This window comes from Scylla paramamosain, chromosome 5 (assembly GCF_035594125.1).
Source record: "Scylla paramamosain isolate STU-SP2022 chromosome 5, ASM3559412v1, whole genome shotgun sequence".
NCBI lineage: Eukaryota > Metazoa > Arthropoda > Malacostraca > Decapoda > Portunidae > Scylla > Scylla paramamosain.
This window is the reverse complement of record NC_087155.1, coordinates 28,015,056-28,032,555: the sequence shown is the minus strand read 5'-3', so window position 1 is coordinate 28,032,555 and position 17,500 is coordinate 28,015,056. Positions and strand designations below refer to the sequence as shown.

At 40.2% G+C, this 17,500-nt stretch overlaps 1 protein-coding gene across 12 annotated transcripts in view; it reads right to left on the bottom strand.

Moving 5' to 3' along the window:
• Nucleotides 1-17,500, bottom strand: part of LOC135100769 (uncharacterized) — a 95,857-nt gene that overhangs the window by 24,434 nt on the left and 53,923 nt on the right. For 10 of the 12 annotated variants that reach the window (XM_064004062.1, XM_064004061.1, XM_064004054.1 and 7 more), the window contains one exon: nt 16,584-16,676. Coding sequence is in view for 2 of the 12 variants with exons in the window: in XM_064004055.1 (XP_063860125.1) it covers nt 16,669-16,676 (8 nt within the window). In the remaining 10 variants the exon portion in view is untranslated. Of the gene's footprint in view, nt 1-12,855; nt 13,561-16,583; nt 16,677-17,500 lie in introns of those variants that run through there. The other 2 variants (XM_064004053.1, XM_064004057.1) reach the window with 1 other exon arrangement.

Below are 17,500 nucleotides of genomic sequence, written 5' to 3'. Positions count from 1 at the left end.
TTTACCTTGCAATTAGCGGCCAGTCAGCTTAACCTCAGTTGCTTGGAAAATGCTTGAAACACTTATAAGAGATAAACTCGTTAATCACTTAGAAGAAAACAACTTACTTAAAAAATACTCAACACGGCTTCCGTAACATATAATTTTGTTTGACAATCCTCTTAGACTTATATGATATTCTGAACCAGTATGACGAAAGTAAAGCGGTAGATATATCATGATTTTTCAAAATGCCTTCGACAAAGTCCCTCACAAACGTTTACCGATCAAATTAAAATCGCATGGTATGTAAGGCGACGTGCTGAGATGGGTAGAAAACTGGCTAAACAACCGTAATCAACGAACATCCAAGTGGACTAACTTAACCAGCGGGGTGCCACAGGGATCAGTCTTAGGACCTATTCTCTTCCTTGTTTATGTAAACGACATAGATGAGTGTGTTACCAGTGTAATATCGAAGTTTGCTGTTGACACCAAAATAGCGAATTCCGTAGTCTGTAACAAAAAAGTAATAGAAATGCAAAAAAAAAAAGTCTGGACAAGTTGTCAGAGAAGGGCCAACCTGGCATACGAATTTTAATGCAGATAGTGCTTCACATAGGGTATCGAAACGAGAAAGCAAAGCATATTTTAAATGGTACCCAACTTAAAAGTGTATAGAACGATATTGATTTAGGAGTAACAATATCGAATAGCCTAAAACCTAGCCAACAATTTTCAGAAGTCGTAAAGAAACCGAATAAAATAACTGGCTTAATCGGCAGATCTTTTGAATATAAATCTCAGGATACGATTCTTACTTTGTATAGCTCTTTAATCCGTCCCCTTCTGGAATATTGCGTTCAAAGCATGGTGCCCCTACTACCAGAAACACATTGATAAATTAGAACGAGTTCAGCGTAGAGTAACAAAAATTATACCAAACCTAAGAAACAAATCATACGAAGAGCGTTTTAAAGAGTTATATCTATTCCAATTAACACAAAGAAGACTAAGAGTCGACTTAATACAGGTGTTTAAAATAATCAAAGGCATTGATAACATGGACTGCTGTAAATATTTCGCAACAGATTTTTCAAATTACACGTGAGGAAAAAGGTTGCAAAATTGTTGGGAAATCTCTCTATTCTCATGAATTAAAAAAAAAAAAAAATCCCACCGTGTAGTTAATCTATGGAATGATCTTCCTCGAGATGTGATAGACTGCAACACCGTAGAGACTTTTAAATTTCGTCTTGACTCTTGCCTCCAATCTCCGCGGCTAACACTTTTTTTTTTTAGAGATTAACTTCCTTGCCTCCAGGAAATGGTGGCACCTCATTTAATCTATTTTCATTCTTTCCTGTAAAATTTCCTTCGGGTTTTTCCTTCTCTAATCCCGCAAGGTGCTTATTTCCGACCTGTTTTCCTGTACTGCTTATGCCGGAGGGAGTGGAGGGTGGGGAGAGAGCTTTCTGCATTGCTGTCCTTTTCTTCTACTGTCACCTTAGTAGTCCTAGGTGAGGTCACCTCGTGAGGACCGCAAGGTCTGTTGTGGCCTGTTTATCTATGTAACTCTCTCTCTCTCTCTCTCTCTCTCTCTCTCTCTCTCTCTCTCTCTCTCTCTCTCTCTCTCTCTCTCTCTCTCTCTCTCTCTCTCTCTTTCTCACACACACACACACACACACACACACACACACACGTAAGAGACAAAGAGAAGAAAAGAAGTGAGGCAGATTAAGCCTTTCCTACGCCCCTACCCCAATGCTTCCCTTCCCCGCCTCCCGACCTTGGATAATGATAATGAAGGACACCCCCAGCCACGCCCCTCACCCTTACACCCAAGTCCTCAAACCCCATCCCAATCCCGTCCAGCCCCGCCCTTCATCTCCCTCTCCAGCCCCACCACGCCCACGTCAACCAAACGTACCAGTAGAGACCATGTGTTTTACGAAGTGGAGAAAAAAATAAAGTAAGGATTAGGAAGACGATTGGGATTAGGAGGAGCAGCAGCAAAAACAAAGCCGAGATGAATACAAAGAAAATAGGCTACATGGCAGGTACAAAAGATGGCATGTATACAAGAGTCTAACAAAAGCCTTACACAACCCTACCCACCTACCCCGTGTCCTGCTCACATAACCTACACCCATGGCATGTACTGTGGAGAATCCTTTGTCCTCTAAACCACAACCCTCCACCGCCACCGCCACCAGCCATGACAGCAGGAGAGTTAAGCGAGGAATAAGAACATAGAAAATAAGGGAAGCTGCAAGGAAGGCCATCAGGTCTACAGGTAACAGTCCTTAGTTCCGTTCGTACTCTGCTATTCAGAACACAAACAAAACTGTAACAAGACAATAAAACAATCTTGTTAAATAAAAAAAAAAAAAAAAACTTAGACGATCTCTGATGCCAAGGTATTTTCTGTAAGTGGTCAAAAATTGTGGGACTCCTTGCTTGTCCACTCACCAGTGGAAACGCGCTCGCTATGAGTATCTTTAAATCTAGACTCATAAGTTATATGTTGAGCAACTTTATTAACTAATACATTTGAATTATTAAAAAATATATATGTTTAACGCCTTTGTGTCTATAATGTTATTGCTTTATCAGGTCTACCTGATGTTGCCTTATGGAAATTTTTAAGATAATGTATCGTACTGCTAAATGTAAACTCATATTTCTAATTTTAAATGTTTAGCATTTTCTTGTTTGTATTTCGCTTTTCATGTACTGGTCTTGCTTTTACTTTTATGAAGGTTTTATTACTAGTCTCGTTTGAGTTTTATAAACGTTTTATTATGAGTTTAAATTTCATATATTGTAATCTTAGTAAGACGTCTACATACATGTCTACCATCCTATTGTGCAACGACCACAACCGTATGGAAATTAAAGAATTTCACTTTCAATTTGAGTTTGCTGTGCCATGTTTCTCGTTCAGTCGTCGGATGTTTAATTTTGTCTAATCGAGTCTCACTTCTATATTTTAGTTAAATATTTACTATGAAGGAACCTAAGTTGAGTAAGATACACACGATAATAATGGAGGTTGTAATTTGGATGTCTCCTTCAACACACCTTTTTATTCATTCCATTCGGTATTTCGCCAATCTCTCTCTCTCTCTCTCTCTCTCTCTCTCTCTCTCTCTCTCTCTCTCTCTCTCTCTCTCTCTCTCTCTCGCACACACACACACACACAGTTCGGGTCACGTGGCGCTACATGATCCTGTTGTGGCACCAAATACAAAACAAACACACAAGCCACGTGTCACAAGTAACCGAAGTCCGCACTACATAAGATACACATGATTGGGATTAGAAAATAGTTAATTAGAAGAGATACAAGAAAAACACTCTTAAGTTGGAAAGTTGAAAGTAAACCCATACGTCTCCTGAATGCAATCTCTTCCTCTTTTGCTCCTCGGTCTTCTCAATTCTCTCTCTCTCCCATTTATTGTAGGTTCTCTTTATCTCCACATCTTCCAGTCTCTACGTCCTCTTTTCTCCACATCTTCCTGCCCCTGTGTCCTCTTCCCTGCACATCTTCCAGTTCCTATGTCCTCACTAATTTTCCCATCTTCACGAGGGAATTCGATGAAGAGTGGGGCGGAAAACAAGGCAATAAAAACATTGTATCAAGTAGGAAGCTGAGGGTAACGTTCAGAGTAAAATGGCGTCTAAATGGCCATTAACCGTGACTTTGTAGTATATTCCAAAAATTAACTAGCTAACTGACTAACTGGCTAACTGACGGACTGACTAAATAACTAACTAAATAACTGACTACCTGACTGAATAACTAAATGATTGATTAACTGACTGGCTAATTAATTAAATAACTAATTAACTAATTAAATGACTGACTAATTTACTGACTAATTAACCAACTAATTAACTGACTGACCAACTGACTGACTAGCTTACTAACTGCCAAACTAACTGGCTGACTGACTAACTGACTAATTAGCTGGCTGACTAACTGACTGACTAACTTATTAATTCACTAACTAACTGGCTAACTACCTGATTGATTAACTAATTGACTGGCTGACTAACTAACTGGTTGAGTAACTGATTGACTAACTGACTAACTTACAAACTAACTAACTGGCTAATTACCGGATTGACTAACTGATTAACTGACTGGCTGACTAACTGGCTGAGTAACTGACTGACTAACTGATTAACTAACTAACTAGCTAATTACCTGACTTACTGACTAACCGACTGGCTGACTAACTAACTGGCTGACTAACCGACTAACTTATTAACTGATTAACTGGCTGACTAACTGACTAACTGACATTAACTGGCAGACTAACGAACTGACTGACTAATTAAGTAATTAACTAATTAACTAACTTACTAATTGGCTTACTAACTAACTGGCTAACTGACTGACTTACTAATTTCCTGACTAACTGGCTAAATGACTAACTGACACTGACTGACTAACTGGCTGACTATCTGACTAACTGACTAACTAACAGGCTGACTAACTAACCAACAGGCTGACCAACTAACTAACTGCCTAATTCACTCACGCGATCAGTAACTCGCTCAAGCATTAACTAAATAAGTAACAATTTAACTAATTATCTGCCTGAATAAATAAATGAGTAAATAAATAAATAAATAAACAAGTAAATAAATAAAAAATAAATAAACACATGAATCTTCTGAACTTCAAGGCATACGAGTAATGCGTACTTTCAGTACCTGCACACACACACACACACACACACACACACACACACACACACACACACACACACACACACACACACACACACACAGCAAGGCCACCCATCCTTCTTATCCGAGGATGGTGACTCACTCCTCTACTTACCGTGCAGGACACACACACACACACACACACACACACACACACACACACACTGCTGTCCCTCCACGTGTCCTGCCTACCCGCCATGAGTATTCCTCTTGGCTCTCTGCAGCCTAGCGTGCCGATCAGGTATTATTTCCTCTGCTGCTTCTACGAGTGTGCACTGCTTAAGAATGCTGTACCTTACAGCTGTTATTTTCGCTACTACTAACCCAAGGACCGCCTAGATGAGTAAACGGGGAGGAATTCGAAAATAAGAGGAACCAGAAAAAATGGCAAAAGGAAGATGTCGCTATGTCACTTACTGGACTAGGTTAGGTTACGTAAGATTTATTTATTTATTTATTTTTTATGTAGGAGGGACACTGTCCAAGGGGAACAAAAATCCAATAAATAAAAAAGCCCACTGAGATGCCAGTCCCAGAAAAGTGTCCAAACCGGTAGTCAAAAATTGAAGGATAAATGTCTTGAAACCTCCCTCTTGAAGGATTTCAAGTCACAGGAAGGTAGAAATACAGAAGCAGGCAGGGAGTTCCAGAGTTTACCAGAGAAAGGGATGAATGATTGAGAATACTGGTTAACTCTTGCATTAGAGAGATGGACAGAATAAGGGTGAGAGAAAGAAGAAAGTCTTGTGCAGCGAGACCGGGGGATGAGGGGATGCATGCAGTTAGCAAGATCAGAAGAGCAGTTAGCATGAAAATAGCGGTAGAAGACAGCTAGAAATGCAACATTGCGGCGATGAGAAAGAGGCTGAAGACAGTCAGTTAGAGGAGAGGAGCTGATGAGATGAAAAGCTTTTGATTCCACCCTGTCTAGAAGAGCGGTATGAGTGGAACCCCCCATACACTCCATACATGGACGGTTAAGGTCCTTGTACAGTTAGTAGCTGGGGGAGTGAGAAAAACTGGCGGAGACGTCTCAGAACGCCTAACTTCATAGAAGCTGTTTTAGCTAGAGATGAGATGTGAAGTTTCCAGTTCAGATTATAAGTAAAGGACAGACCGAGGATGTTCATTGCAGAAGAGGGGGACAATTGAGTGTCAATGAAGAAGTGAAGATAGTTGTCTGGAAGGTTGTGTAGAGTTCATAGATGGAGGAATTGAGTTTTTAAGGCATTGAGCAATACCAAGTTTGCCCTGCTCCAATCAGAAATTTTAGAAAGATCAGAAGTCAGGCGTTCTGTGGCTTCCCTGCGTGAAATGTTTACTTCCTGAAGGGTTGGACGTCTATGAAAAGACGTGGAAAAGTGCAGGGTGGTATCATCAGCGTAGGAGTGGATAGAACAAGAAGTTTGGTTTAGAAGGTCATTGATGAATAATAAGAAGAGTGGGTGACAGGACAGATCCCTGAGGAACACCACTGTTGATAGATTTAGGAGAAGAACAGTGACTGTCTACCACAGCAGCAGAACGGTCAGAAAGGAAACTTGAGATGAAGTTACAGAGAGAAGGATAGAAGCCGTAGGAGGGTAGTTTAGAAATCAAAGCTTTGTGCCAGACTCTATCAAAAGCTTTTGATATGTCCAAGGCAACAGCAAAAGTTGCACCAAAATCTCTAAAAGAGGATGATCAAGACTCAGTAAGGGAAGCCAGATCACCAGTAGAGCGGCCTTGACGGAACCCATACTGGCGATAGGATAGAAGGTTGTGAAATGATAGATGTTTAAGAATCTTCCTGTTGAGGATAGTTTTAAAAACTTTAGATAGGCAGGAAATTAAAGCAATAGGACGGTAGTCTGAGGGATTAGAACAGTCACCCTTTTTAGGAACAGGCTGAATGTGGGCAAACTTCCAGCAAGAAGGAAAGGTAGATGTTAACAGACAGAGCTGAAAGAGTTTGACTAGGTGAGGTGCAAGCACAGAGGCGCAGTTTCGGAGAACAATAGGAGGGACCCCTATTAGGTCCATAAGCCTTCCGAGGGTTTAGGGCAGCGAAGGCATGGTAAACATTATTATTAAGAATTTTAATAGGCAGCATGAAGTAGTCAGAAGGTGGAGGAGAGGGAGGAACAAGCCCAGAATCATCCAAGGTGGAATTTTAGCAAAGGTTTGAGCGAAGAGTTCAGCTTTAGAAATAAAGTGATAGCAGTGGTGCCATCTGATTGAAACAAAGGAGGGAAAGAAGAAGAAGCAAAGTTATTGGAGATATTTTGGCTCGATGCCAGAAGTCACGAGGGGAGTTAGATCTTGAAAGATTTTGACACTCTATTAATGAAGTTTTTGGCTAGTTGGAGAACAGACTTGGCATGGTTCTGGGCAGAAATATTAAGCGCACGAGATTGAGGTGATGGAAGGCTTAAGTACTTCTTGTGGGCCACCTCTCTATCATGTATAGCACGAGAACAAGCTGCGTTAAACCAAGATTTGGAAGGTTTAGGTCGAGAAAAAGAGTGAGGAATGTACACCTCCATGTCAGACACTATCACCTCTGTTATGCGCTCAGCATACAAAGACGGATCTCTGACACAGAAGCAGTAGTCATTCCAAGGAAAATCAGCAAAATACCTCCTCAGGTCCCCCCAACTAGCAGAGACAAAACGCCAGAGGCACCTTCGCTTAAGGGGATCCTGAGAAGGGATTGGAGCGATAGGACAAGATACAGATATGAGATTGTGGTCGGAGGAGCCCAACGGAGAAGAGAGGGTAACAGCATAAGCAGGATTAGAGATTAGGAAAAGGTCAAGAATGTTGGGGGTATCTCCAAGACGGTCAGGAATACGAGTAAGGTGCTGCACCAATTGCTCGAGGTCATGGAGGATAGCAAAGTTGAAGGCTAGTTCACCAGGATGGTCCGTGAAGGGAGGGAAAGCCAAGGCTGGTGATGAACACTGAAGTCTCCAAGAATGGAGATCTCTGCAAAAGGGAAGAGAGTCAGAATGTGATCCACTTTGTAAGTTAAGTAGTCAAAAAATTTCTTATTATAGTCAGAGGAGTAAGGTGAGAGGTATACAGCATAGATAAATTTAGTTTGAGAGAGATTCTGTAGTGTAGCCAGATGGTGGAAAACTCGGAAGATTCAAGAGCGTGGGCACGAGAGCAGGTTAAATCGTTGTGCACATAAACGCAACATCCAGCTTTAGATTGAAAATGAGGAATGAGAAAGTACGAGGGAACAGAAAAGGGGCTACTGTCAGTTGCCTCAGAACCTGAGTTTCAGTGAGGAAAAGAAGATGGTTTAGAAGAGGAGTGGTATTCTACAGATTGAAAACTAGATCTTATACCACGAATGTTGCAGAAGTTAATGAAGAAAAAGTTGCGAGGCGTGTCAAGACACTTAGGGTCGTCGTCAGAAGAGCAGTCCGACCTGGGGGCATTTGTGGTCCCCTCCCCAGATGGAGACTCCGAGGCTGGTGTAGGAGTCGCCATGAATTTTGAAATTTTGAGTGAAGGGTGTGTGTGTTATTAGGTGCTTGTAGTTTTGTGTGAAGGAAGAGAGTTGTCTTTAGAGAGCAGGCTGTGACTGCCCCCTTGTGTTGTGAGACACAAAGGGAAACGTTCAGTGAGGTCACAGCTGGGTTTAATAAGTTCACAGCACCCTCTGATCCAGTGCTTTAGACCTCACTGGGAGTAATTATCGTTTTGGAAGGTGCCTACTGCCTCCTCCTGAAATAGGTTAATTTTTAAATTTTAAAAATTACAAAAATGTGTCATCTCTTATACAATGACGGATATGGACTTTCACCTACGCCCTACCCCCGTTTTTTTTTTTCTTTTTTGTTCTTCTTCTTCTCCTTCTTAAGTACAAGTCGCCACTAGTACTGCTCTGCGGCTTCATCGTGACTCTGGTACAGGAGACCCGGGCGAGTGTCGCACCTTCTCAAAGGTGAACATGGATGTTAAATTCCGAAATAAAATATATTTCACCTGCATGCCAGAGGACTTTTTTTTTTTTTACCACTACACATCAGGCATGTCTATTCAGTGTACACAGATGTGAACAAAAGGCTACAAATATATTATTTCCATGCCAACGGTACTATTGACATTTACCTCATTCCCCTCCTTCTCCAACGAACCCCTCTCCCACACATACGGGACGAAGGCAATTTGCTCTAAGAATGCAGCAGTTTAAGGATAAAATAGCTTCGTATTAGTTAGGTTGTCCCTGAGCCAAGTTTTAATCACTAGCACTCAACGGCATAAGGAAAACCTGCGTCCTTGTAGAGGCACCCTGAAATATTTCTTTCTTATAGAGCTCCACCAGAAACCTTACAAGAGAGAGAGAGAGAGAGAGAGAGAGAGACGGTCTACAACACTGTCCGATAATACAGCCACGTTTCTTATATTCTTATTTTCTTATTAAATATTGCCAACGCGCCACCCACGCCACCACGCTTCGGGGATCAGAGGGAACAATAACTCCATAACTTCACCGATCAATGGCCGCTTGGATAATAGGAAAACGGGAGTGACATTAGGAGGTGGTGCCAAGTGTGTAGGCACATAACGAGTGTTTGTTTGCTACCAGTATGAAAAATGAGGTAGCAGATGGGGAGAGGTGAGGGAAGAGGGGATGGTGCTTTATGAAGTTTGAGAATATTTAATAGAGAGCTGAGGTAAAGGTACATCTGGCGAAGCATGTTTCTGGGAGTCTAAGTATAATAACTGTGTGTGTACGTCTGGTGAGGCAGCTTCCTGGGGAGCGTATAACTGCGTACGTGACTTTCTGTCGACGTTTATTTGTCATGGTTAATGCATTAGTCAATCAATAAAATCAATAAAATAAATAAAAATCAATAAAAATCAATAAAAAAAATAATTAATTAATTAAAAAAAACAAAACAAATAAATTAGACTTTATTAGCTAGTACTTCAGTGTTCCTTGGCAGAACGCGTTACTGCAGGAAACTACGAGGTGCTGTGCTGAAGTAACGTTCGTAGAGTTAGAACATTACTGGTTGGAGAACACTATCCATACCACCATCCGAGATCCCGACAAGCGTGTCAGTAATATGTTTATTTCAACGAGCACGTAAAAATATAAGGCTTCCTAGACCTTATACCTAAATCAAAGATTTTTTTTTTTTTTTTTTTACGTGCAGAGATTGGCACGAGATCACACAAAAAAAGGACTGAAAAAAAAAACGAAAAAAGGTTGCTTATTTGCCGCTTACTCCAAAAAAAAAAAAAAAAAGTTATAAGTGGAAAGTTCTAATAAGGAAAATAGCTGCATATGTTTAAAAATAAGAAAAAAAAAAAAAATCGAAGAGCATGTGACTGATACAATAAAGAGATATATATAAATGGAATACAGAAAATAAGACGAAACACGGGAGGTTTTCGTCAGAAAGTTGTTCCCCCCCCAAAAAAAGAAAAGAATGAGTGAAATGTCATGAAGAAAACGCCACAATGAACAACGTGCACACACCAAACATCGGCGAGACAAGCGTCCTCTTCCAATAAAAAAAAATAAATAATAAATAAATAAATAAATAAACAAGTAAATGAATGAATGAATGAATGATAAATAAATAAATAAATAAATAAATAAATAAATAAATACTACGTAAATAAATGAAATGGCGCAAATATGAAAATAATGAAGTAAATAAATAGAACAGACAGAATTAAAAGACGAAAATACAGAGATAAATAAACAAAACAAAAATCGTAAAGCGTGTTAATACCTCATTAGGACCGTTTTCAAAGGGTACAGGGATGTGTCAAGTTCTCATAGATTTTTTTTTTTTTTGTGGGGGAGGGGGTAATACAGAATTCCTGTACTAAAATCATGACAATATCCTTGAAAATCCTTATACCTTCCGCTACAGTTACAAGTAATCAAGATCAGATGCCAGTGAGTCCGTCACGAGGAGCCCCACATCCCTGCAAATCTACAGGTGGATCTTGGGTTGTCTCACTGTGACTCACCTGAGGCAGACACTCCCACTCCTGCTCCCCTCAGCCGATACTGTATCGCCCCCCTCATCTTTCCTAACCACCTGCTTCATTCATCCACTTCAGGTAATCATGTGTCGTGTCATGCGTTCATCTCATCACAGTGCATGGTGTCAGACAAAGCAGCTAAAGGAATACGACATGCAAGGCACCCATCACGTCCTCTTAATGACAGAGGATAATGAAAGCGAGGCAGCAAAGGGGCCATGTTTCTCATTATCTTTTACTTTCATGAGGTAAACAGCTACGTGGAAATGGTTTTGTTCATCACACAGCGTCATGCAGCAGCGTCTCCTGCCCCCATCTCTCCCTTGGTGGCTGGGCTTGTATCAGGCATTTCCCACCGGTATGAGTCATCTGCTGTCCCTAAACTGTGAGGAAAGGCTAATGTTTTGTTGGGGACTTACTTAATAATGAAGGACTGATAAGATCACTTATCCCTAAGCACTCTCTCTCTCTCTCTCTCTCTCTCTCTCTCTCTCTCCTCAGTCCCGACACAGGAAAGCCTGCGCACATAAGATCTTAACATTACTATATCCACTTCCTTCCGTCCACGACGCTCATTCATGAGTTGTTATTTGATGTGGCAGGAGAGATGGTTCACTCTCTGGGGGAAGCTCTCCAAGACCCACGTGTCCTTCATGATATGGTCCAGAACCCAGACACCTTCAGGTATCCAACATTTGCAAACACATCCAGGCAACAAAGCACAAATTATGTAACTGATACTTTTTCATAGTAATGTTGCTACGTATTTAGAACACCTGAGGATTCAACCCATGGCCACTGATTTACTGTTCTGAAAACGAGGCTTTATTTGGGTACAAGCGTGAAAATGACATTTAAAACAGTACACAAGAAGAAAAATAAATGCAAAGTGGGTCTAATTTTCATGAGTACAATGACATTATATTGGTTAGTGTGGAGGAGAACTTGGTTTCATCATTATATATTCTGTGACTCTTGTAAGGTCGACAAATAAAGCGCGAGAGGATTTCAAACCAGAATGTGGGTGTGAAGGCTGCTGTCTTTCCACACACCACAGTCCATTCCTTCCTCACAGCACTGACATGACATACTATATTCAACCATCAAAAGAAGTTAGAGGCATCAGTGAGATGTTTCACTGTTTTCTCAGAACCCTGAATTTCCATCCTTTCATCAGGTTCCCAAATGGAGTGTCGCTGGTGGTGGCAGCAGCAGAGTGGCCCCCACACGTCCTCTTCGAGCTACCACCAGATGGGGAAGCAGAAGGGCGGAGTCGCTTCTCGGTCATCAAGGGCCCTATGGCGAACATGATTAACATCCTGGCTGAAACACTGAATTTCACGTGAGAAACTATTTCATGAATGCCTCAATGCAGAATTCCTTCTGTGGTACAGAACAAGTCTTACAGGTACATTCTTGTTTCTGTTCCTGCAAGATACACGCTGGTGCAGCCACAAGACATGGCCTGGGGATCCAGACTGTCCAACGGATCCTGGACGGGCATGGTGGGCATGGTCAGCAGACAGGTAGGAAGGGGAGGTGAGGATACAAAGATGGGTCTTGTTTTAGTGAAGTCCATTACAAAGTATCGTGTCTAAAATAACACAATGCCTCACCCTTACTACAGGAAGCAGATCTTGCTCTCGGTCCGTTTGGTCAAACAGAGAGCAGGACTCAAGCAGTGGATTTCACTCCGTCCTTCTTTTTCGACTATCGCTGTCTGATTGGGAGTAAAAGCGTGCCAGAGATAGACGCGTGGAGCTTCCTTTATGTGTTGGCGCCAACCTTGTGGGCTGGTCTGGTGGGGGCATGTCTGGTGGTGTGGGCTGCCGCAATGCTACTCTTTCCTGGGCCTCGATGGGTCTCTCATCGCTGGAGGAGCGGATGGACACTGTTCCGACAGGTGCAAGTTATTATGAACCAAGGTGGGTGAAGCGCAGGCCACAGTAATGATGCTCGAGACCACCAAGGTAATGTGATGTTCCAGTGTCATATAGACAGCGCAAATAAGCAAAACACTTGAACTATAATGCTACAAAACAAAAGCAATGGACAGTACCAGTCCCGGTGATAGTTTTATCCCAACCTGACAAAATTTTGATAGTATGACAGTACTACATAGTACATGTTATCGACGTGTGTGTGTGTGTGTGTGTGTGTGTGTGTGTGTGTGTGTGTGTGTGTGTGTGTGTGTGTGTGTGTGTGTGTGTGTGTGTGTGTGTGTGTGTGTGTGTGTGTGTGTGGTACATCAATAGATGTGGCATGGGAGTCCCTGGGATGGCATGAGCGGTTTGTACTGGGCGGATGGGTTGTTGCGGTAGCAGTGATAGGGTGGGCCTATGGCAGCCACCTCACATCCCTCCTGGCAGTGCGGCGCGGCCCGACACCCACCCAGTCCTTCCAGGATGCACTGCACAGGCCAGGCCTCAATGTCATCATGAAACCTGACACAATCCTTGCAGAGGCCATAATTGTGAGTAACAACATGCAGCCCAAAACTAGAACATAATCCCCAGGTACCCACAGATCTGTTCAGCAAGTCAATATTTACGTCAGTATTTATGTGAAAAAAAAAATATATAAATACTGCAATGTTAACTACTCTAGACTAGAACCTTCACTTTAGTGTTCTCCAGTACTCAGCACAAGTATCAGGTCACTTCACGCACATGACAACAGGATGTGCATACTTGCCCACCCATCACATGATGAATCCTCATCCCTGTGCCCCCTTCCCAGCGCGGCTCCTCAGAGGAGATGCAGGCTCTGCGCCAGTTGCAGGCTGTGGGTCGTCTCAGACACTGGGGAGGTTCTGTCTTTGATGAAGACCTCCATGACCAGCTGAAAAAGGGTGACCATGTCCTGGTGACCACATCACTGCTTGCTGACGAGCTCATTGCTCGTGATTTTATGAAGACAGGTGACTCTTTTGTAATGATTCTCAAACCTCAGTTTGGAACAGTCACATGCCATACTGTTAATTTTGAGTATTCTCTCATAAAAGTCAGCCATAACATTTTGAACGCACATCTACCGAGGTTCCCTACTCTACTCCAATATTACTCTGTGTACCTTGTAACACTGAGCCTTATGAAATAAACTGCATAAATTAAAAAGTTAAAATGACAATCTCATTGCAGGAATCTGTAACTTCTACAAATCCAGTTGGTATTTCATCGCCTCCAGTCACTGTATGATAGGCCAGAAGGACAGTCCCCTCACAACTGCCATCACTCCCAGGTCAGTGCTTCCCTCACATCCTGTCACTTGCTGGTCTAGACCACTCATATACCACATTCATGGCAGCAGTGCAGAACAATAGCTGCATCTTACACATTATGAAAAAGATGTAAAAAAAATTGTGTCCCTTATCAAACCATAAGTTGTATGAGACTCTTATCACTGTGAATAACTCCCTCTCATCTGCTGAGCTTTGACATGGAATTAATAATCTCCTTTACTCAAAGAAATGTAATCCTTAAGAAGTAAAAACTTTCTGGCCATATCTCATACAGGATCCTCATGATGCTTATTTGAATTTCAAGTAATTTTGCTGAGTGGTCTTTGGGGTGACAGAATCACGGCAATGGTGGAGACCGGCCTGTACCACCACTGGCTGGCAGCACAGCTCCCCCGCATTGGGCAATGCAACAGTGCCCACTCCACCACCACTGTCATGTCCTCACTCTCTCTGTACAATCTCTGGGTAAGCCTCCATTTACACAGTGACTGAACCTCCTGAAACTTAAAGCTTTCAATCATGCAATAAATACAAAGTTACTAGGTGTAGTTAATGTGAGTGGCTGCCACTGATACTATACTGCCCTAAGTACTAATGGCAGGTGGTGGATGGCAGGGGATGATGGTGGTGTTGTCCTGTGGGCTGACAGTAGCTATGGTAGTGTTCTGCACTGAGCTGCTCGTCACTAAGGCAAGATGAAGGTTTCCCCCCGAAAAAATTCTACACTCCACATAAAGGGTGAGCAGAACAATAATGACAATGACAATAATAACACCAATGATGATAAAAATAAGATAAAACAATAACAACAAAGAAGAGAAAACAAAGCAGTAAAATAATTCAATACATTAATCAGGCTAGCCATCATACTAATCCAGCTCATGGGTACCCACTACTTATGCAGTTATCACACATACTGCATATGATACAAATACTACCTCTGACACTTAACAACATCCAACATTGCTAAAAAAAATTATCTTGCCACTGGTGTATTGTCTGTATCATTTATTATCTTTTTGCTTGGCTTCACCCTTAAGCCACTGCAATCCACATCCTCTCACTCCTTCTAGAATGTCTCTTACATTCTCTAAAGCATTAACAATCAGGACAGCATCATCTGCATACAACAGTTTCTGGGCAGTCCAGTCTTTAAGAATTATTAGAGTACTTTGAGAATAATAACAAGGAGCAGAGGGCTCAGCACCAATCACTAGTATACACTCATGTTGACTGCAGTTCCTTACTACTTTACAAGCCATTTATTAATCTCTAATGAGGCACTGCAGTACTTCAATATTATCTAATATCCACTCATTTACTTTTAGCATTCACAGAGGATACCAAAATACTTCTCAATGCACTAAGCCTTATGTACACACACACACACACACACACACACACACACATATATATATATATATATATATATATATATATATATATATATATATATATATATATATATATATATATATATATATATATATATATATATATATATATATATATATATATATATATATATATATATATATATCAGCAAAGAAAAGTGCAACTGATTTTCTTCCCTAAAAATAAAAAAACTCTTGAGACCATCTAACAATAACTGTGTACAGTACATTCTATGAGTTGTACCCCCATACCTGGAATAAAGGTAGATGTATTTCAGATATATTTCTTCCTTCCTTAATCTTCTAGATTCTAATGATAATTTTAGGCCTTTAAAACTCCCATACTTGAATCCATAAGTACTCTCTCTCTCTCTCTCTCTCTCTCTCTCTCTCTCTCTCTCTCTCTCTCTCTCTCTCTCTCTCTCTCTCTCTCTCTCTCTCTCTCTCTCTCTCTCTCTCTCTCCTCTCTCTCTCTCTCTCTCTCTCTCTATATATATATATATATATATATATATATATATATATATATATATATATATATATATATATATATATATATATATATATATATATATATATATATATATATATATATATATATATATATATATATATATATATATATATATATATATATATATATATATATATATATATATATATATATTAAGTTTTACTGGTGAAAGTATAACTAACCCAGAAAAGGTCATTCCAAGGCTATTTATTACAAGTCTGACTGCAACTAGACTGAACAGGCCGTATATTTCTAGTTTCCTTATTTTAGAATGGACTGAAGACTCAGTGAGTCCAGTAACCTTATTCCACATTTTTTTAAAACAATGGTTTTAATAGTAAATGAGCAAGTCAGGAGTCATGCTGGCAACTTGACAAAAGATGAATTGAGATTAAACATCTAACTCATAAAACAAGGCAGTACACAAGTGGAACAGACCTTGCAGCTCTGTAGTGATGCATGTAACAAAAGGTTTTAAGAGAAAGATGCAGGGATGAAGGTGACACATACTACAGGAATTCTTACATGAGCTGATTCACCTTTTTGAACTCTCATTATCTTGCAAAGCAGAATGGTACAAAACAATAAAGTAACAATATAGATGCAAGAATAAAAACAGGCTACAGACAGTTAAGAGGCATTTACATCACTGCACAAAGTTAATAAAAAAAATCCTCTTGTTCTCAAGCTACAAAAGAGTTGTCTACGAACTTACGGAGATTTTTGTGAGCACAGTTCCATCAATGTGCCTCTTCTGTATGTGCTCCTGTGCTACAGGGTTCAGGGAATACACCACCTTGTCAACAACCTAGAGTAAACAAAAATAAGTAGTGTCAATTCACAGCAAATACTTTGCTAAAAATAATAAATAAAAAATACAGACAGATTTTGATGTGTTAACTACCATGAATATATACAAGCATCATGATTAATATGGTATCATAGGATGTATCACATTGTATGATTTGCATTTTCTTTTCATATACTTAATCCCCCCACAACATTAATTATACCATGATGTATGTATTATACAATTAGTCATATACCATGAAATTTTAGAGAATGTAAGAAATTTTCAAAACTTACATAATCATTCTTTAATTAAAAATTTCTGGTACATGAAAAGGGCATGGTATGCATTATGCAAGTGGTAACATAACTTTCATTAAATTAGATTAGGCCTTATATATAAATTATTATGAAATATTGCAAATTTGCTCTCCACAAATGAACAAAATATATGCATTGAGAGAATACACCAGTATATCAAAATGCAATGATATAATAACTTTTTTATTATGGTGACATGGAACACACAGCTAACAGAACTGAAAGGAAACTATTTACCAGCAAATCAATGTACTAGGTAGCATATAAAAACAGAATACATTGACACAAGTGCAGCACAGTGATGAGGGAATAAAGCAAGACCAGCTTGTCACAGATACAAATAAATTACTTATCTGATAAGATACTAGCCAGCTGAATGTACCGAATCTCGACCTTTCATTGATGGATAAATTTTCCCATGACTATCTGTAACTTTTTAATGACTAACTTTTTATACCTATTTTTGTACTTGTCTCTCAAATAATTATCAACCCTAAGAAAAAATTTCTTTCTCTCTCTCTC